Raw genomic sequence first — 22116 nt, forward strand, 5'->3', positions numbered from 1 at the left:
TTGACCATTCTGTTTTCAATTTTTTCAGGACTTATATATATATATATATATACAGCTATGCAACTGTCCTAACAGAAGAAGATTATGTAGGCCTACTGTGTATTGTTCAAAGTTTTTACGAGTGTCGTAGGAAAACTCGTTTGATAATGTTCTAAAATCTAAAACAAGTGAAAAATTAAAATCTGTTTAGATTACACAGATCTCTATTGTTATAGTTTGTCTTCATACTGTCTTTGCGGTGCCTTAATTATGAAAAGTACCGACGCCAATATTAAATCGCCCGTAATAAAGTGCAAGCAACGTGTGACTTAAAGTGAAAGCGGACTTCTGCTACAGTTTTCCTTTTTTGTTGTGGGCCTACTTGCAGTGCATGGCTCTATCCTGACTGTGGGGTGCTCTGGGTGCTTCCAGGAAATCTACCTTTATAATTATAGATCTAATACATTTCATCTTCAAAGCTGCCTGCCTTTCTACATCTTAACTGTCACGTCCTTTTTTTTCCAGTGAAATTTTTAATTTTGTGTCTGATATCATAATATCCCGATAGATCTAGGCGTTAAAAAGTTTTTATATATCATTGGAATGAAATTAATAATTAGTATAATATAACCAGCGAAAGGGAAATAATTCATGGCGGCCTATTTGCACGTGTATACAAGGGGGGTTATATGATTTTAAATAGCACGAAGTTGTTGCCGTCTTATCAAAAAATGTCTAAGTTTTTAAAAAATGTTTAAGACAGGTCACTTTGTGAGAACTAATTTCATTTCTACTCGATAGTCTTATTTGGCAAATTATCGTTGATGAACTTTTCCCTCCAGATTATTGGTTTCTATTTTAAGACAGGTATCCATGACGTCACATGACGTCTGTGATATATCGAAGGGACAAATTATAACATATCCGAGAATAATTGACTGGCTATCAAATTTTTCTGTCCAGTGACTGTGAATTTATACCATACTCTTGCATAGCCATTTTTATATTGTTTTATAATACGTTTTAGTCACACAGCAATATCAGTTTAAAGAGGGACTGAGTCGTATTTGACCCGTCAGCAAAAATCCTCTTCGTTTCATGGTCTGAACTTTTCATGATCTTGAATGGGGAAGAGTGATACATTAGGAGTGATAATAAAATAATGGCTCTGGAAGCCTTATTTCGTGATTGAAACAAGAAAACATAGTGAGTTTCTAACAAATGATAAGAAAGGTGACATACAAAGTTTAACCAGTGAAAAGATCTACCAAGAATTACCTCAAAATTGCCACAAAACGTAACCATATTTTACCAAAACAATGCTTGGATTTTCACGAGTTTTGGTAAACAAAAATCTGGTATCGCGTGATGTTTGAGGTTTGACAAGCTGTTGGATAAGAACGCCGACAGGTCAAAACGGTTGTTAGGTATATATTTTCATATATTTTGTGTTATAAGCTCCTATAAATCTGCATATAATAGATTGCATAAATCACTAACGCATAATTTCTATAGGCCTATAATACTGTACATGTAGTCATGGTCCTGGAATTCCAGGCCATTGCTGACTATGTCTATGGTTGTTTACTGAACTGATTTGACCACCAAACTGTTTTATGGCCCAATTTTAGGGATACATATGTGGTGATAGGTAGGGCTTAACGATACATTCGAATATTCGATTTAGTCGAATACAGTTTTGTCAGAATTGTATTCATTATTCGCCATGTCACGAACGGAATATTTACGAATATAAATAAAAACTACATAATCCAAACTAAAATTACTTGAATGTAATTTTAGAACTAAAATTACTTGAATGTAATTTTAGTTTGGATCATGCAGTTTTAAACACAAGAAATCTACCTAAAATGCTCCCATTTCATAGTGCATTGTGCATGAATTATTCGTTTTCTTCGTATAACCCCACCCACAACAGTAGACAAATATTTTCACGACATTGATTCGATAAGTCATAGGGCCGATTTTTGATATTGGTTTACCTTTTACCATTAATAAAATGCTTTTCATAATTTTCTGGGTTTGAAATGTGATTGAATTCATAATCAAATTTATATAACTAATATTTGATTTCAACATGTGGGAATTCCCATTTTACGACATCCGAAAACTCTACATAAACAACATGTTGAGCTAAAATAGGGGATCCTCCTGCAAAAGACATGTCGTCAGTTTTTGGTCGCCTCTACTCATTTTTTTGCCAAACAATTAACAGTTTAAGTCATTTGAATGCAAAGCTTAAATAATGACTGTTTTTTTTTTTTTACTTTTGAACAGTATTAGTTTACAATAACAGTGTTTTGAGTACCCAGTAAGTACTATTAGCAGACTGTAATATATTGTTGCAGGGTCCACGCTTCTAGGCGACGTGAGCGAAGTGGTTGCTTTTTTTCTGATGACTTCGCTCTGTTTGTACAGAAAAGCGAAAAACAAGTCGCCCTAAAATCTGGCGCCCAAGGCAGTTATCATACATGTATATATCACATCTATCAGCTTCTAATCAGCTTGTAAAAACATTACATAATCAATTAGCGAAACTTATCCCGTTACGGGTTGTGAACTTCACCTGTCAACAAAGTATACTCCGCCTATCACCGAATATCGTTAGGATGATTTTAATTGGTCGAAAACTTTGGAATCACCAATCAAACGAGGCGAAACAAAATTGCCTTTAATTGATTTTGTGCATCAGGGATAAAAAATGTGTGCATCACGTGTGAAAACAAACAACTAAAAACTGTCAAAAGTAGGGTAAATAAAAACAAAAACACAAGTATGTCGGCGCAAGAGTCAGTAGCTGATTATAGGATGATAGCCGATCGCAAATTGACCGATAGGGCGTAAAGAAAAGCTCTGAATAATAACCAGAGTTGTTTGTAATGTATGGTTTTAATTGCGGCTGCCAGACATAAGTATTCGTGTTATACACAAATTAAATTGAAATTCAGACAACAGATATTTAATTTCAATCAATAAAAATCAATCACAATCAATTTTAGATAAGAACACGTTGGCTTTTATCTTTTTGTAAAAGTTTTTGAAAACAAAAGTAGACTGTCAGAATGTCTGCTCGCGGTGACAACTTGCCGGTATTTCATGAACATTTTTTTTAAATTTTCTTCAATAAAAGGTATTGTCATTGTAGACTTTAATATCAGATACTGTCCAGTGCTGATAAATTGTCTTTGCATCATCACAATTTGTCAAAGATATTCTTTAGACTGAAGAATTGGGGAATGCTTATGAAAGTGTATCAGTATCCGGACATAAAATTTTGGATATCCGGATTTTGACCAGCGGGGATTTAAGACGGGGGTGTGCAGGGATAAGAATTAGAAATGTAGACTGGCAAAATTTGATGCATATGCAATGGGTCATGACACATGAGCCGAACAACAAATCACACTACACATGCCTGTTATAATACTGATGATGAATGTGTCAAACTACTGCATAAATACATGCTCACTGTGTGCATTTGTATTTTATACTTGGCATTTTGTACTTATAAGTAAAATATGTGTTGTTTTGAAATAATATTCCTTTGTGTTGTACCATCAAAACTGTAATATACGGTGTAATTAATGACTGTTTTGACCCGCAGCCTCACTTCTCCCTGTTCTGAGAAAACTTCTCCCTATTTACACTGAAGGGAGAAGTCACTTCTCCCAATTTTTCTGGGCTAGCTTGAACCCTGTGTTGGCAAAAGCCACATAATGTTCAGTGACCTTTTATTATAGAATTCATATTCATGAATGAATATTCGTATCATCACCCTGTATTCGTGATACGAATCATATTTGCCCCTTAGTGTATTCGTTACAGCCCTAGTGATAGGGGTGCTTAGCCTATCGTTAATGATCGATACAATATTTGTATTGATACAAAATGATCGGTCAATAGCTATTCATAGCTAATGTTGTTATGTTTGAAACCCGACTATATCATGGTACTATAAATAAAAAATTTGTATCTTCAGCGTTCGACACTAACTTTTTTGCCAGGTATCCCGAAGGAATACCTGCTGGGAAATTTAGGAATCCCTGCTGAAAATTAGGAGTCCCTGATAACAAAATGTGGTAAGAACATGAAAAAACTAAAATGTAACAAACACAACTGTTTACAGTACTACATGTATTTTATTTCCACTTTATTTCCATTTTACATCAATGACAACAATAGCTTGTATGACTTTTGCTGTAAAAGAATAATGTCATTTCTGTCCAAGTCCTCTTCCCCCTCATCTTCACTACCATCGCACTCCTCTGTCATTTGTTGTAGTTCGTCTAAATGTATGCCGCCTAGTTCATTCCCCCTTATAACCCCCTTATTAGTAATCATTTTTTTGACATAAAAAAAAATTCCGAAGTCTCCCTTAAATAAAAAAAAAAAATTCAAAAAAAAAAAAAAAATTTCCGACCTACCTATCCTAATTTTTTGAGCATGTTACCAGATACAAAGATTTTTTAGGCCTTATTAATGCAACTCCCAGACTTTATCTACAACTAGTACATTGGTCATAACAGATTTTCTTAAACATTTCATTTTAGTTGTTTTATTTTGCACATTGCCTAAAAGTGGGTGGGGTTTAGTGTTTGCATGCTTTTATTATCAGCAAATTCTTCTAAATAAGAGCTGCTTTGGCAACAGTGATCATATTTTTCGTAAATGCAGACGTTTTATTGGCTTTTAATTTTAGTTTGTACTAGAAAAATCTTGTAAGAAATGATAAAAATGTTCGAAATTGTCGGTCTAGAAAACGAGAGACAAATACGTAAAACAAAAGTAACAGTTAAAGTTCTTGAAAAGATAACTGTTTTAACTTTATTTTCTCATCATACCACGTATAATTTCTGCTTATTTAATTTGTTTTGCCCAAACAAAGCCTCGGCAATGATAATAAATTTGTTATAGACCGTAACGGCCGACCGGCTTATGTAATCGTATCGAGCACACAAAATAATGGTACAAACATGATAATCTAAGGCTGCATTGTTTATCAATTAACATGTAAACATTGATCAATAAACACCTTTGATAATGACAAGGCATATTGTACTAAATACAAACCGCGATTATCTCTCGCGGTTTGTATTTAGTACAATATGCCTTGTCGCACGTGCTTATCGCACGTGTCATTTGGCGCGTGGCGTGACTGACATCTGTCGGTAGCTAATTAACATACGACGCTCCGCCTACTGCCATATTTCCGCTTGTGCTGGCGAACAATATTGAAATTCACTGGGATTTTGATTGACAGGGGGCAGAACTAGCGAACTTGGAACGCATCTAAGTAAATTTCCGCGAGTCAAGCTGACGCACGTGCCGTAATTTATGCGGGTAAAATACGAGATTTTCTCGATTTTCGCGGGTCAAAACCCGGGACCTCGGGTCAACTGAACGCTTAGCTTAGCAAAAGAGCGGTGTTTGAGCGAACAAGACTGGGGAATTTCATTTTTTTTTTAGAATCATATTTTATCTGAAAATCAAGAGTCCCGACGGAACACCGAAATTGTGAACTTTAGGATCCCTTGCGGATTTTTGGTGTCCTCGGGATTCCGGGACACCGTTAGTGTCGAACGCTGATCTTGTATCGATATTCGATATATCATATGATATTTTCTAATGAAATAATAAAAGAGCACAAGACCATATATTATAGTAGTGCAATATGAAGTTTATTACTAGTATTGATTAATCACTTTTAAGATCGGTCTATTCTGTGACAAAATCACATGACTTGGATGCATTTTTCTTTAGGAAAATCATGCAGTCTTATGCGTTTGCACCCAACATTGACCTTGCTTGTAAAAATATGTGTGACGAATTACTTGCATCAGATGTATGCAGCGTACAATCCATCTTGTGCGCTCTTCGCAAGTGTGCCACGAGATTTGTAGTGTTTCCGCCCTTACTAACAACGTTTTTGATGCATAACTTGCAGTCTGTACCTCCAATAGTTTTATCAAAGTACGACCAGACTTTACTTTTTGGTGGCGGCATGATTATGGTGGAGATTTATTCTTAATTTGCTCAGTACGCTTAGAATTTGCAGACAAAAGAAAAATCACCAACGCAAAAATTACCTAGTTACGGGAAGAGTTCTGTTCCGGGTACCGTATACTTACATTTTTCCGATTTTGTTGAACGCTGATTGACTTTCAGGTGTGACGTGGTAAAAAAGCATTTCCGGAGTAAACAAATTGCTCCAACTGGAGGAGAACAATTACTGAGGCCATTTACCATGTAGTTTGTTTGTTTTTGATTGCTATTTTGATCGATACAGGAACATTAGATCCGATGTATCGATCAAACCCTGAATACCGGTATTCGATACATATCGAGAACCAGTACACACCCCTAGTGATAGTAGGTTTATAAGTAGGTTAACCCTTTAGCAACGTGGTTAAGAGTGTCCGCCTACGGATCATGAGGTCTGGGGTTCAAGCCCTAGTAGGGACCTTAGTATTTCTCTCCCAGGGTTTACTTTTAAGCCTTTATTTCATTGTACATGTAGATAGCTCAATGAATTTATGAAAGCTACAGATTTGTTGAAATTCTTTTTACCTTGCCCATTCTGTCCATTAGAGGTTCATCTGTCTATTAGAGATTCAATATACTAGTAGTTTGGAGATGGACCCCCTGATTTATTTTATTTTCTCTATTTTGAAGAGCACAGTGCTTGTTATTACAGTCAGTCAGTCAGTCATTGTTTTCCAGTATGCTCAGTTGAAAATTCCAGGTACTAGCTGATAAGGAATGATAAAGGCATTGTTTACTAAGATTTTCTCCATAAATTTGATTTTAATATTGAAAAATTGACAAAATCAGGGATTTTCCATGTAAATATTGGCTTTGATATTGAAATAAAGATGACCACACCATTAATACCACACTATTTTCTAATTGGTTGTCTTTCAGCCTTTACCATGAACAAACTTAATATCTACAGAATGTTAGAAGTGCTCATGAGCTATTGCGAACACCTTTAACAATTTACTGTTAATACTATATAGATCTCCATTTCGGTGCAATGAAACTTGGTTAAGAAAACCTCTTACAAATAAAATACTTGGTCATATGAAATGAAAAACTGGGTCACCAGGTCATATAGAAAAGCCATATTAATACACAAGAAGCTTCATTTACTTCCTGTTTTCAGAAAAATTTGGTCAGAAGGTGTTTCTCTATTTAATTTTTAGCTCACCTGAGCACAGAGTGCTCTTGGTGAGGTATTGTGATCATGCTGTGTCCGTTGTCCGTGTAATTTTACGCAAATGGTCCTTATGTCACCCTCTAATAAGATTTTTCAAATTATACCGATTCGTCAAAAAACATGGCCGCTAGAGGGCGTGGTCACTTTTCCTTATACGTATATAGTGGAAACTTTAACAATCCTCTTGTATGAAACTGCTTGCCTGATTTTAGAAAAATTTTACACAAATGGTCCTTGTTTGACCCTCTACCAAGATTGTTCAAATTATTTTGATTCGTCAAAAAACGTGGCCGCCAGAGGGCGTGGTTACTTTTCCCTATATGTATATAGTGGAAACTTTAAAAATCTTCTTGTGTGAAACTTCTGCCCCGATTTTGAAAAATAGAGTTTAAAAAATATGGATACTTTCTATTTAAGACTTAAAATCTATTTGGAAAATTACTTTTCTGAAAGTTTCTTTATTGGAATAAGGCAATCTGTCTACAAGAAAATCATCATCATCATGTTCACTATATTGGAATACAAGTGCATATTAAATGAGCTGCGCCATGAGAAAATCAACATAGTGGCTTTGCGACCAGCATGGATCCAGACCAGCCTGCGCATCCATGCAGTCTGGTCAGGACCCATGCTGTTCGCTTTCAAAGCCTATTGCAATGAGAGAAACCAATAGCGAACAGCATGGATCTTGACCAGACTGCGCGGATGCGCAGGCTGGTCTGGATCCATGCAGCTTGCTGGTCGCAAACGCACTATGTTGGTTTTCTCATGGCGCGGCTCAAATGTTGATAAGACAGTCAGTATTGACGGCCAGTCTGTAATATTGGCAGGCCCAATTTCCTCTTAAAAGCCAGCCTTGATGAATTCGTAACAACTTTGATCGATATATACCAATACTCTTGTTGATCCTAATTACCTTTCTTATATTTATCAGTCATCGTCAGAACTGTTCATATTGTATTTCATTAGATTGTAATGATTTAATTCATGTCTTCGAGCAAACTAGCCCGTTTAGCAAAAAAAATAATGTAACCGTATCGAGTAAGATAATTCCGCCTGTTGTGCTATTATTTTTAATCATGACGGGGAGCAATCAATATGTTTTGCTTGACTGATGTAAACAGAGGCACGGATTGAGACACACTGAAGACAACATACAGCTTTTCAACGATACAGATCAGATAAAAATAGCATTTTAAGGGATTGTTTGGATATTTTTTAATGTGGCACTCCTTGGAGAATATTCAGTATGTTTAAGGCTAGACTTTTATGTGAAAATTTGACAACAAATTTCTTAAACTGTGGATGTTTTAAGATGTAAAATGCATGTCAACATGAAGGTAACATATCATTTTGTCATTGGTGTCTTAGTTTGCTGTGTCATTCTAACAAAGTTAAGTTTATACCATTACATAACAGTGTTTATCAAACCATTTCATTTCATTTGTATTAATGAAGTGTCTTAATTTATTAATTATTCAAATAACGGTCAGAAGGTTAATGTATTCTGATTTTCAAATGTCATCGACTATGGGTTTGTGAACTGTCAATTAATCCACTTAGAGCCGATATTAAAACATTCCTATATATGGCAAATCATTTAGATCCAAGTGTTCTGATTGATAGTGATTGAATTGTTGACAGTAGACTTGATCTGATGGGCAGTTCCTACATTTAGGCTAGCAATAAACTGATTGAATTTTTACAATTCAAGAGTTTTATTTTCTTAATCTTGTTGTAAGCCTTTTGGCTTCAGAATTTATTGACATACCCTAGCTGAGTTTGTGATCAATAAGTCTTCTATTGACTATGATTTAGGGATTGCTGGATAATTTCGCTAGTGCGTTTGCCCATACTGTGTCAATTTAGCAGGATATTAAATAAAATTCACCTGTTTGAATTGATTTCATACTGTCATCTTAATAATCATAAATTTTGGCGGGAAGTTTTCCTTTGTTAAGCCTCTAGCAAACATCGGCTTTGTTAAACATGGTAAAAGTAATGTAACGCTAGGTGAATGTAGGCCAGCTTAGGGTGTATTCAGCTTTCAACAGTTTGATATGTATTTAAAAGTCAGTCAGTTCAGCCGGTAGTTTACTGGTATTTTTTTGTCAATTATAACATTGCTAAAAATTTGGTTGAAAGGAAAGCGTAATTTTTATAAAAGATAATTAATGAATCAGATTAATAATTTTAACAAAGGTGTTATAATTCAAATTGTATTGCCTATTCAGTTAATGTCGCACTGAAATGATAATTGTTTTCATAAATACTGATTTTGGCCAAGGTATTTTAAGTATATTACAATTTATATAGCGTAATTGGCAGTTGTGGGCCAATTTTAAGTCGTTGATTTTTTGAAAGTTTTATCTGTATTTTCAATCAGAATGAAAAGATAGAACTTCAAAATTTTAAAGTTGTCAGTTTTGCTTGAGGCTTTATTACAATGAGCAAAAATAAGCTCTGCGTTGATAAAAATGTTTTGTTGAACATTGTTAGGTTTGAATAACATGGCATTGTACAAACTAAACATACTTGTATTAAATTATTTTGGCAGATCAACACAGTTGCCATTTTCAGTTTTTTATTATTTGGTAAATTAAAAATACTCTCAGCCTATCTAAATATAGAATTTCCATTGATCAGTTCTTTGGGATACCCCTGTATTTCTTGAATGTGAAGTTGTAAATATTGTCCAATAGTACACCTGACAAAGTTGATTGGGTAAAAATGATTCCACAGGGCACTCGTTTGGCCGTTTTTGGGGCCGAATATGGCCCCATTCCCCTCATAATATAGTATGTTTCTCCGAAGAAAATTCCCCTCAAAAACCAAAAAAAATGGACTCTTTATTACATGATTGAAAACTGTTTTAATAACTATACATTTGATAGAAATGATTGAAAACAGTATTAATAAGTGTGAAAAGTAGTAACATATATATGGTTAAAATTCCCCTTTTTGTCTTAAAACGACGAAAAATTCCCCTTCCTGAGGGTATGGGTACCTGTCCCCAAATGTTGTCTATAGACTAGTGCCCTGTAGTGCCTCTAAGGAATGTTACTGCTGCAATATAGTTACATTTGTTAGAAATGATTGAAAACAGTATTAGTGTGTGTACACTTGAAAGCAATGATTGAAAACAGTATTAATAAGTGTGAAAAGTAGTAACATATATGGCTAAAATTCCCCTTTGTCTTAAAAACAACGAAAAATTCCCCTTCATGAGGGTATGGGTACCTGTCCCCAAAAGTTGTCTAGTGCCCAGTCCCATGCAGTTTTGGAACCACTTGTGTATGATGATTTGAGACCACTACCTTACCCTTGCATGATGGCGTGAGAGCAAAACTTTTAGTCTTGTTTGGTGCCATAATCTACACTGTGTTGTTGTACTATAAACCGTACAGTAATTTTCCGTTGGCATACAGATCAGCAAAAGTTTTTTTCATGGATTTTAATTTTTCATCCACATTTTTCACCTAAAGAACCATGTATATTAACAGTGCATACAAGAGTGACTGATAACGTACTCAACTGAGTAAATAAAATAGAAAGTTAGTGGGAGTATATAAATTATTTTATTTATTCAGGATATCCCTACACATGGTGCAAAAGTTGTCTTTGACAATTTGACTGATCAACAACTTTGGGGTTAACATCAGCATTTGCCTCTGACATTGTTGTAATATATCACTTTATCTAAATTTTAATAATAGGACATTAGTATTTTAAATTTTTATATTGGCCACAAGAAAAATGGTACATGCAGGTAAAAATAAAGGCTCATTTGAGGTATTGGGTGACACAGATTTGCCCTTGGCATCCGTCTGACCGTTGGTTCAAAGTTATATTTATGCAGTAGATATCTCAAGAAATACAACTTCATTGAATGTTTTTTTTGTGCACCTGGTGTTTTAATGGGGATTTCACACAGCCGTACCAGAGTTAAGACCCCTGACTTAGTCAAAAATATGCATACAGTGACAGGAATGATCATAGGTGTCCTATGGACACACGTGATTCCTTCATGATTCTGCAAAATTTGTTAATAATAGATTAATTATGATAATATGGGCCTCCGTGGCCAAGTGGTCAAGGTCGCTGACTTCAAATCGCTCGCCCCTCACCTATCATGACTGATCTTTGGCTACTTCGCAGTAATAAAATGGTAAATTCACAGTTGAGGAATGGCCACTTTCAAATATAAAAATACAAAAATTGGCAGTTTTCATAATTATATCTTGTTCTGATTCTTCATAATGGATTCTGAGTTTTATCCTCTCTTGTTACTTTCACACTTTGTTGTATTATGCATCATAAAAAATGGAGGTTTACTGAACAATGTAGCATATAGGTACTACCGGTGTTGAAATTAAACATTTTTGCATGAGAGTAAAGAATTTCTTTTAAATATCTTGTATGGAATGTGGACACAATATGGTAATGTAATGAGGACCTGTGTAAGGATGAGCATGTAATGTTTTATCTACGTGCATTATCTATTGTCATTTACCCTTTAGCTATTTTCTCAAAAAAATCTTAGTGGTTTTCAAATTATTTCCTATTCTGTTTTCAGACTGGCCAGATCAATGCAAGAGGAGCTCTATCTAGCGTCTAAATTAAGCGCATTTAGTAACTTTAAAAAGGTGAAACTTGAACCCACAAGTGACTATGTAGTCAACCAACGACGCTCGAGCCCATCCATCTTTACAGACGGACAGAAAAATACATACATCTTCCCTCAGGCCCGTAATGAGTCGGGGGAATATCATAAACACACACTTAACGCCAATTACTTGTCAGCATCAAACCTCAACCTCTTGTTGGATAACGCAGCAAACTCTTCCAACGTGGCTAGTGTATATAAAAGGTGTGGCATTAAACGAAAACGAGGTGATATAAACAATCTAGATCTACAGATGCAGTTAACACTTACGGAAGCGACTGCGATCTCTAGCGATGATGACAACGGAAATACTACGACCACCACTTCCAAAACCACGAGTTCCTCAAACAATGAGGGTGACTATACCCTCGTTCAGCATGAGGTCTTGTATTCGATGACTAATTCGTATGAAGTTTTGGAGTTTCTTGGACGCGGGACGTTCGGGCAAGTTGTCAAATGTTGGAAGAAGGGAACCAATGAAATCGTAGCAATAAAAATTTTGAAAAATCATCCTTCATATGCACGTCAAGGTCAAATTGAAGTTAATATTTTGTCACGATTAAGTCAAGAGAATGCAGATGAGTTCAATTTTGTGCGAGCACATGAGTGCTTTCAGCATAAAAGTCACACGTGCCTGGTGTTTGAAATGCTGGAACAGAATTTGTATGATTTCTTGAAACATAACAAGTTCCAACCATTACCATTAAAATATATCCGTCCCATAACGCAACAAGTGCTAACAGCTTTATTGAAGTTAAAAAATTTAGGATTAATTCATGCGGATCTTAAACCAGAGAACATTATGTTGGTTGATCCAGTACGGTTTCCGTACAGGGTCAAGGTTATTGACTTTGGATCAGCAAGCCATGTCTCAAAAGCTGTTTGTTCAACATATCTACAGTCAAGATATTATAGGTAAGCTCTTTCATTTCAATACATGTATCTGTAAGAACCTTGGTTTTGCTTTAATTGGTATTCTGAATGTAGTTATTGTAGATACTGTTCGTGCCATTCATTCCTAAAGGCATTTAATGTTACTCGTTACTCAGCACAAAATTTAATTTCCCAATAATCACACTTGTCAATATGAAAAAAAAAATTGTATGTTGCAGTCTTTTTCCTAGACTTGCCCCTGTCCTTGTGTTTGTTCTGTCATATTTCTTTTAAGTAAGTTTCTTCATTAACAGGGGAAGTAACTCCTGCAGGTTTTTTCTATGTTGGCATTTTTATTGCCCCTGACGCGGAACATAGGGGCTGTATGATTTAGCCATCAGATAAAATGTGCTATTGTAGTGGCTTATAATTTACAAGTATTCCAAATAATAACCATACAGCCTGCGAGCCATTAAAACAGGGAAAGTAAGGGGAAAGTAAATTACTTCCGAACTTCAAAATCTGACCCTCTATGTGAAGTGATTCCGAACAGTTTACATAAATCTTGTCACTGTTGTGAACAATGTATGTACTTGCAGCAGTTTTTAGTGCTAACAATAGATCTCTCTTGGTACAAGTTCCTAGAGATTTGTCATATTTACGGTTAGTGTGTATGTCATGATGAGTTTTCTGTAACATGGCGATCAGAAGAAAACCATGTTCGTTTGCAGACAGAAAAGCATTTATATGATAAAATTCCATAAAAAAAGTTACCATTGCTGCCTCTTTGTATTCACTGGAACAAAAACAGCATTCTGTAGATTTTTATTGCAGATGTGTTGCTCAGATGTACCCACACATATGCTAGCTAATATATAATTATGCCCCCCTTTGAAAAAGGAGGGGTATATTGTTTTGCAGATGTCGGTCGGTAGGTCGGTCGGTCTGTTGGTCGGCCGGTCGGAATGTAGACCTATCCGTTTCCGGATGATAACTCAAGAACGCTTGGGCCTAGGATCATGAAAGTTGATAGGGAGGTTGGTCATCACCAGTAGATGACCCCTATTGATTTTGAGGTCTGTATGTCAAAGGTCAAGGTCACAGTGACCCTGAATAGTAAAACGGTTTCCGGATGATAACTCAAGAACACTTGGGCCTAGGATCATGAAAGTTGATAGGGAGGTTGATAATGACCAGCAGATGACCCCTATTGATTTTGAGGTCAGTATGTTAAAGGTCAAGGTCACAGTGACCCTGAACAGTAAAATGGTTTCCGGAAGATAACTCAAGAACACTTGGGTCTAGGATCATGAAAGTTGATAGGGAGGTTGGTAATGACCAGCAGATGACCCCTATTGATTTTAAGGTCAGTATGTTAAAGGTCAAGGTCACAGTGACCCTGAACAGTAAAACAGTTTCCGGATGATAACTCAAGAACGCTTAGGCCTAGGGTCACGAAAGTTGATAGGGAGGTTGGTCATGACCAGCAGGTGACCCCTATTGATTTTGAGGTCAGTATGTCAAAGGTCAAGGTCACAGTGACCAGGAACAGTAAAATGGTTTCCAGGCAAGAACTCAAGAAAGCTTTGGCCTAGTGTCAGGAAAATTGATAGTTAGGTTGGCCATGACCAGCAAATGACCCCTATTGATTTTGAGGTCATTAGGTCAGAGGTCAAGGTCACATTGGCCAGGAACAGTTAAATGGTTTCTGATCTTCTTGTCCAAAACCATAGGGCCTAGGGCTTTGATATTTGGTATGTAGCAAAATCTAGTGGTCCTCTACCAGGATTGTTCAGATTATTCCCCTGGGGTCAAATATGGCCCCACCCCTAGGGTCACATGGTTTATATAGACTTATATAGGAAAAAACTTCGAAAAACCTCTTGTCCAAAACCACAGGGCCTAGGGCTTTGATATTTTGTATATGACATCATCTAGTGATCTTCTACTAAGATTATTCCAATTATTCCCCTAGGGTCAAATATGGCTCCGCCTGGGGGTCACATGGTTTACATATACGTCTATAGGGAAAAACTTCGAAAATCTTCTTGTCCAAACCGCAAAGTCTATGGCTTTGGTATTTTGTAATGTAGCGTCATTTAGTGGTTCTCTACCAAGTTTGTTGAAGTTATCCCTCTCGGGTCAAATATGGCCCTACCTCAGAGGTCAAATGGTTCATATAGACTTATATAGGGAAAATTAGAATCTTCATGTCCATAACTTACATCATTCAAATTTGGACCACATGTATAGTTTTGAGTGGCAAGATGAACCTTGACATGAGTTGACCTTGATCTTGACCTAATGACCTACTTTCACATTTCTGTACCTACAGCCTTCAAATTTGGACCACATGCATAGGTTTGTGTACTGAAAAAAACTTTGACCTTGTTATTGACCTAGTGACCTACTTTCACATTTTTGAAGGTAGGAAATGAACTTTACCTTGAAATTGATCTAGTGACCTGCTTTCACATTTCTCAAGCCACCGCTTTCAAATTTGGACCACATACACATTGTTTTGTTCCTAAATGAAATTTGACCTTGATTTTGACCTTGAGCTGGTCTTGAAATTTGGAACATTCAAAAATGGCTCAGTGGATGGCGCCAAGATCAATCTGTAATCTCTAGTTAGGTTAATAGGTTAAAGGTCAAGGTCAGATTAAACCAGAATGATAGTACTTTTGTTTACAGTGAGCATATAATTTCTGTTCCTTGTGCAATTACTAAATGCATCAAGGGGGGCATTTCGTGTTCGACGAGCTCTTGTTATATCTTAAGATAGTTTGTTAATCCCCCGCCACAAATGGTGGGGGGGTTATAGGAATGGTCTCTGTCTGTCCTTCCGTCTGTCCGTAACACATTCGTGTCCGCTCCATATCTCCTAAACCCCTTGAAGGATTTTCATGAAACTTGGGTCAAATGATCACCTCATCAAGACAATGTGCAGAACCTATGAGTCAGCCATGCCAGCTCAAGGTTAATGTCACAACTTAGGGTGAAAGGTTTGAGCCTTCAATTTTGTGTCCGCTCTATATCTCCTAAACCCCTTTAAGGAATTTTATAAAACTTGGGTCAAATGATCACCTCATCAAGACGATGTGCAGAACACATGAGTCAGCCATGCCAGCTCAAGGTCAAGGTCACAACTTAGGGTGAAAGGTTTGAGCCTTCCATTTTGTGTCTGCTCTATATCTCCTAAACCCCTTGAAGGATGATCATGAAACTTTGGTCAAATGATCACCTCATCAAGACGATGTGCAGAACCCATGAGTCAGCCATGTCGGTTCAAGGTCAAGGTCACAACTCAAGGTCAAAGTAAAAGGTTTGAGCCTTCCATTTTGTGTCCGCTCTGTATCTCCTAAACCCCTTGAAGGAATTTTATAAAACTTGGGTCAAATGATCACCTCATCAAGACGATGTGCAAAACCCATGAGTCAGCCATGCCAGCTCAAGGTCAAGGTCACAACTTGGGGTGAAAGGTTTGAGCCTTAATTTTGTGTCTGCTCTATATCTCCTAAACCCCTTGAAGGATGATCATGAAACTTATGTCAAATGATCACCTCATCAAGACGATGTGCAGAACCCATGAGTCAGCCATGTCGGTTCAAGGTCAAGGTCACAACTCAAGGTCAAAGGTTTGAGCCTTCCATTTTGTGTCCACTCTGTATCTCCTAAACCCCTTGAAGGATAATCATAAAACTTGGGTCAAATGATCACCTCATCAAGACGATGTGCAGAACCTATGAGTCAGCCATGCCGGCTCAAGGTCAAGGTCACAACTGAAGGTCACAGGTTTTAGCCTTCCATTTTGTGTTTGCTCTATATCTCCTAAACCCCTTTAAGGAATTTTATAAAACTTGGGTCAAATGATCACCTCATCAAGACGAATTGCAGAACCTATGAGTCAGCCATGCCAGCTCAAGGTCAATGTCACAACTTAGGGTGAAAGGTTTGAGCCTTCAATTTTGTGTCCGCTCTGTATCTCCTAAACCCCTTGAAGGATGATCATGAAACTTGGGTCAAATGATCACCTCATCAAGACGATGTGCAGAACCCATGAGTCAGCCATGTCGGTTCAAGGTCAAGGTCACAACTCAAGGTCAAAGGTTTGAGCCTTCCATTTTGTGTTTGCTCTGTATCTCCTAAACCCCATGAAGGATAATCATGAAACTTGGGTCAAATAATCACCTCATCAAGACGATGTGCAGAACCCATGAGTCAACCATGCCGGCTCAAGGTCAAGGTCACAACTTAGGGTCAAAGGTTTGAGCCTTCCATTTTGTGTCCGCTCTGTATTTCGTAAACCCCTTGAAGGATTTTCATCAAGCTTGGGTCAAATGATCACCTCATCAAGAACTCATGAGTCAGCCATGTCAACTCAAGGTCAAGGTCACAACTGAAGGTCAAAGGTTTCAGCTCTGTATCTCCTAAACCCCTTGAAGGATTTTCTTGAAACTTGGGTCAAATGATCACCTCATCATGACATTGTGCAGAATTCATGAGTCAGCCATGTCAGTTCAAGGTCAAAGTCAAAGCTAAAGGTCAAAGGTTTACCCTTTCACTGTCCATAGCAGTGGTGGGGGATTTAGCTGTCTTTAGCTGTCATTCAGACTGCCTTATTTAACAGATTTTTTGTTGTAAATATTTCATGTACCGGTACATTGTATATTTGAACCCTATTTAGTATACATGTTCTGGTGCTGGTATAGCAGATAGGGTATATGGAATGCGTATTACATTACATTTGATGCAAGTAGAGAGTAGCTTGTAGAGAGGCTCAAACATGAGATTCTTTCCCTGTGGCATCTATAGTCATCCTTTGTCAATTTTATTAATCAGGTGTTTTTGATTTGACTGAACTTTGAGAGAAACAAGTCTGTTAATGTATACTTCTTCTGTTAATATATTTCTAGTAGTTCTCTTAGAAATATAAAAGTTATTTGTTTAATTTCTCTTCTTCTGTCTTAAAATAGTCATTGGATTGTTTAATTTCGATTTCATCCAATATCTTAAAGCAAATTAGAGATTCTAAACTTGATTACACTTGATTGGTTTTTGCCTTTCAGAAAATAAGGTGATATTGTAGGGATTTAAGTGAGACAATTTGAGCCACGCCATGAGAAAACCAACATAGTGGGTTTGCGTCCAGCATTGATCCAGACCAGCCTGTGCATCCGCACAGTCTGGTCAGGATCCATGCTGTTCGCTAACAGTTTCTCCAATTCCAGTAGGCTTTTAAAGCGAACAGCATGGATCATGACCAGACTGCGCGGATGCGCAGGCTGGTCTGGATCCATGCTGGTTGCAAACCCACTATGTTGGTTTTCTCATGGCACGGCACATTTAATTCTGAAACTAGTGTACTGGATTTAATGCAAAAGATTGTAATTATACTTCAAGTGGCTTGCAAGAGCTAATTTCGCAAACATATTCTTATTTATACTGTCTGGTGACTGTCATTCCAAAAATAACCCTTAATCCTTAACATCTGTTGTCAGAGTTCACTTTGAAGAGCACTTGCCCTAAGGTTATTACTGGGGTGGTGGGAGGAGGGGTTGATGTAGTCTGGCTACGGACATGAAAATCTTTAAGATTCTTTTTCATTTTTTTTTCTATCATCTTGTTTTGGAAAAAAGTTCTCTTCTTTTATGTGAAAAACGAGTGCTTTAAGAAGAAAAAGCACATAATTATACCAAATTTGAATAGCCTGAGGAGTTACCTCCTGTGAACAAAACTGGGTCTGAACACAGACTAGGGTTGAGGGGAAGGAATGGGGGTATTGCCTGGCTATAAAATTTTAATATTCAGATCCATAACCAGCTGATAATTACCTGTTTTGATCATGCATGGTGGCAGGTGTGTATAAAGGAATGGGTTATGTGTTGTCAAGATCAACTTAGATCCTTCAGAGAGAGTGATAGGCAGATTAATGTGTAGCATTTTCTAAAACTTATAAATCTTTTGGAATTTTATATGTTATATTTGATTTAGAGGAGATATAAGTAAATAAGAATGCTTTTCATAATGTTGATGTTAGAATAGCTCCTAGACTATGATATATTATTTTTAGCTCAACTGAGCACTTTTCACCTGAGCACGAAGTGCTCAAGGTGAGGTATTGTGACCGGTCATTGTCCGGCGTGCGTCGGCGTGCTTTGTCCGTCAACATTTGCCTTTCTAACACTCTAGAGGCCACAGTTGCGACCCAATCTTTATGAAACTTGGTCAGAATGTTTGTCTCAGTGATCTTTAGGTCAGTTTTAAAAATGGGTCATGTGGGGTCAAAAACTAGGTCAGTAGGCCAGATCATAGGAAAAGCTTGTGAACACTCTAGAGGTCACAGTTGTGACTCAGTCTTTATGAAGCTTGGACAGAATGTTTGTCTTGATGATCTCTAGGACAAGTTCGAATCTGGGTCATGTGGGGTCAAAAACTAGGTCACCCAGGCAAATCAAAGGAAAAGCATGTGAACACTCTACAGGCCACAATTATGACTCGATGTTTGTCTTGATGATCTCTAGGTCAAGTTCGAATCTGGGTCATATGGGGTCAAAAACTAGGTCACCCGGTCAAATCAAAGGAAAAGCTTGTGAACACTCTTTAAGCTACAGTTGTGACCCAGTCTTTATGAAACTTGGTTAGAATGTTTGTCTTGATGATCTCTAGGTCAAGTTCAAATCTGGGTCATGTTGGGTCAAAAACTAGGTCACCCGGTCAATCAAAGGAAAAGTTTGTGAACACTCTAGAGGCCACAGTTGTGACTAAATCTTTATGAAGTTTGGTCAGAATGTTTATCTGGATGATCATTAGTATAATTTCGAATCTGGGTCATGTGGGGTCAGAAACTAGGTCACCCGGTCAAATCAAAGATATAGCTTGTTTACACTCCAGAGGCCACAGTTTTGACTCAATCTTTATGAAACTTGGTCAGAATGTTTCATTTGTTTGTCTTGGTGATCTCTAGTACAAGTTCGAAACTGGGTCATGTGGGTTCAGAAATTAGGTTACTAGGCCAGATCAAAGGAAAATCTTGTTAATACTGTAGAGACCACAATTTAAGTTTGAAACTCATGAGAATTAGTCTGAATCTTTGTCTTGATGATTTCTAGATCAAGTTCGTATCTGGGTCATATAGGGTCAAAAACTAGTTCACCTGGTCAAATCAAAGGAAAAGCTTGTGAACACTCTAGAGGCCACAGTTGTGACTAAATCTTTATGAAGTTTGGTCAGAATGTTTATCTGGATGATCATTAGTATAATTTCGAATCTGGGTCATGTGGGGTCAGAAACTAGGTCACCCGGTCAAATCAAAGATATAGCTTGTTAACACTCCAGAGGCCACAGTTTTGACTCAATCTTTATGAAACTTAGCCCGCCCGCTTAGCTCAGTAGGTAAGAGCGTTGGTCTACGGATCTCGGGGTCGCGAGTTCGATCCTGGGGCGGGGCGTATGTTCTCCGTGACTATTTGATAAACGACATTGTGTCTGAAATCATTAGTCCTCCACCTCTGATTCATGTGGGGAAGTTGGCAGTTACTTGCGGAGAACAGGTTTGTACTGGTACAGAATCCAGGAATACTGGTTAGGTTAACTGCCCGCCGTTACATGACTGAAATACTGTTGAAAAACGGCGTTAAACCCAAAAACAAAACAAACTTTATGAAACTTGGTCAGAATGTTTCATTTGTTTGTCTTGGTGATCTCTAGTACAAGTTCGAAACTGGGTCATGTGGGTTCAGAAATTAGGTTACTAGGCCAGATCAAAGGAAAATCTTGTTAATACTGTAGAGACCACAATTTAAGTTTGAAACTCATGAGAATTAGTCTGAATCTTTGTCTTGATGATTTCTAGATCAAGTTCATATCTGGGTCATATAGGGTCAAAAACTAGTTCACCCGGTCAAATCAAAGGAAAAGCTTAAAGTGAACACTCTAGAGGCCACAATTGTGGCTCAATCTTTATGAAGCTTGGTCAGAATGTTTGTCTTGATGATCTCTAGGTCAGGTTCGAAACTGGGTCATGTTAGGTCAAAAACTAGGTCACTAGGCCAGATCAAAGGAAAATCTTGTTAACACTCTAGAGACCACAATTAAAGTTTGAAACACATGAGAATTAGTCAGAATCTTTGTCTTGATGACCTTTAGGTCAAGTTCAAATCTGGGTCATATAGGATCAGAATGTTTGTCTTGATGATCTCTAAGTCAAGGTCGGATCTGCGTCATGTTGGATCATAAACTAGGTCATCAGGTGAAATCAAAGAAAAAGCTTGCAAAAACTCAAGATGATTTCTAGATCAGGTTCATATCTGGGTCATATAGGGTCAAAAACTAGTTCACCCGGTCAAATCAAAGGAAAAGCTTGTGAACACTCTAGAGGCCACAATTGTGGCTCAATCTTTATGAAGCTTGGTCAGTCAGAATGTTTGTCTTGATGATCTCTAGGTCAGGTTCGAAACTGGGTCATGTTAGATCAAAAACTAGGTCACTAGGCCAGATCAAAGGAAAACCTTGTTAACACTCTTGAGACCACAATTAAAGTTTGAAACACATTGGAATTAGTCAGAATCTTTGTCTTGATGACCTTTAGGTCAAGTTCAGATCTGGGTCATATAGGATCAAAAACTAGTTCACCCAGTCAAATCAAAGGAAAAGCTTGTGAACACTCTACAGGCCACAATTATGACTCAATCTTCATGAAACTTGATCAGAATGTTTGTCTCGATGATCTCTAAGTCAAGGTTGGATCTGGGTCATGTTGGACCATAAACTAGGTCATCAGGTGAAATCAAAGAAAAAGTTTGCAAACACTCTTAGTCTAGATAGAGGTCACTTTTTTGCTCCAATCTTCTCGAAACTTTGTCAGAATATTAAATTTTGTTTTCATGAAATTTTGGACAAGTTTAAATCTGGGTCATGTAGGGTCAAAAACTAGGTAACTAGGTCAAATCAAAGATGTTTGTTTACACTTAAAAGAGGCCACGATTTTTGGTCCAATCTTAATGAAAATTGGTCAGAATATTTGTCTCCATGAACATGTTTACACTGTTACAGTGTGTTACTCAGGTGAGTTAATTAAGGGCCATTTAGGCCCTCTTGTTTTAATTTTTATTTGTAAAATTGTGAATATAGCCAGTCTATATCCTATGTCCAATATCATGAAAACATTACAATCATCACTAAAATAGACTTGCATTTGTCATTACATGAAATAAACAAAAAAATACTGAAGTTGAAATTTTGTGACAAATTCTTTATTATCAGTCTAGTGGCTAGTCTGTGCTTGCAATGAATGATTTTTTTTCAGCTACTGGCTTGAGATTAAATTTCCTGGTGGGAAGGAAATCAGCTTATTGTTACA

At 37.1% G+C, this 22116-nt stretch overlaps 1 protein-coding gene across 2 annotated transcripts in view; it reads left to right on the forward strand.

Annotated features, from left to right (window-relative positions):
- Window positions 1–1099: 1099 nt before the first annotated feature.
- The window catches only part of LOC123537473 (homeodomain-interacting protein kinase 2-like), a 62964-nt gene continuing 41947 nt past the window's right edge, over window positions 1100–22116 (forward strand). The window contains exons 1-2 of one of the 2 annotated variants that reach the window (XM_045321195.2): window positions 1100–1406; window positions 11793–12797. In XM_045321195.2, coding sequence (XP_045177130.1) covers window positions 11806–12797 — 992 coding nt within the window. In that variant the 5' untranslated portion in view covers window positions 1100–1406; window positions 11793–11805. Of the gene's footprint in view, window positions 1407–8419; window positions 8557–11792; window positions 12798–22116 lie in introns of those variants that run through there. The other variant, XM_053528174.1, reaches the window with a different exon arrangement.

The sequence above is a fragment of the Mercenaria mercenaria genome, chromosome 17, assembly GCF_021730395.1.
Source record: "Mercenaria mercenaria strain notata chromosome 17, MADL_Memer_1, whole genome shotgun sequence".
Taxonomy (NCBI): Eukaryota; Metazoa; Mollusca; class Bivalvia; order Venerida; family Veneridae; genus Mercenaria; species Mercenaria mercenaria.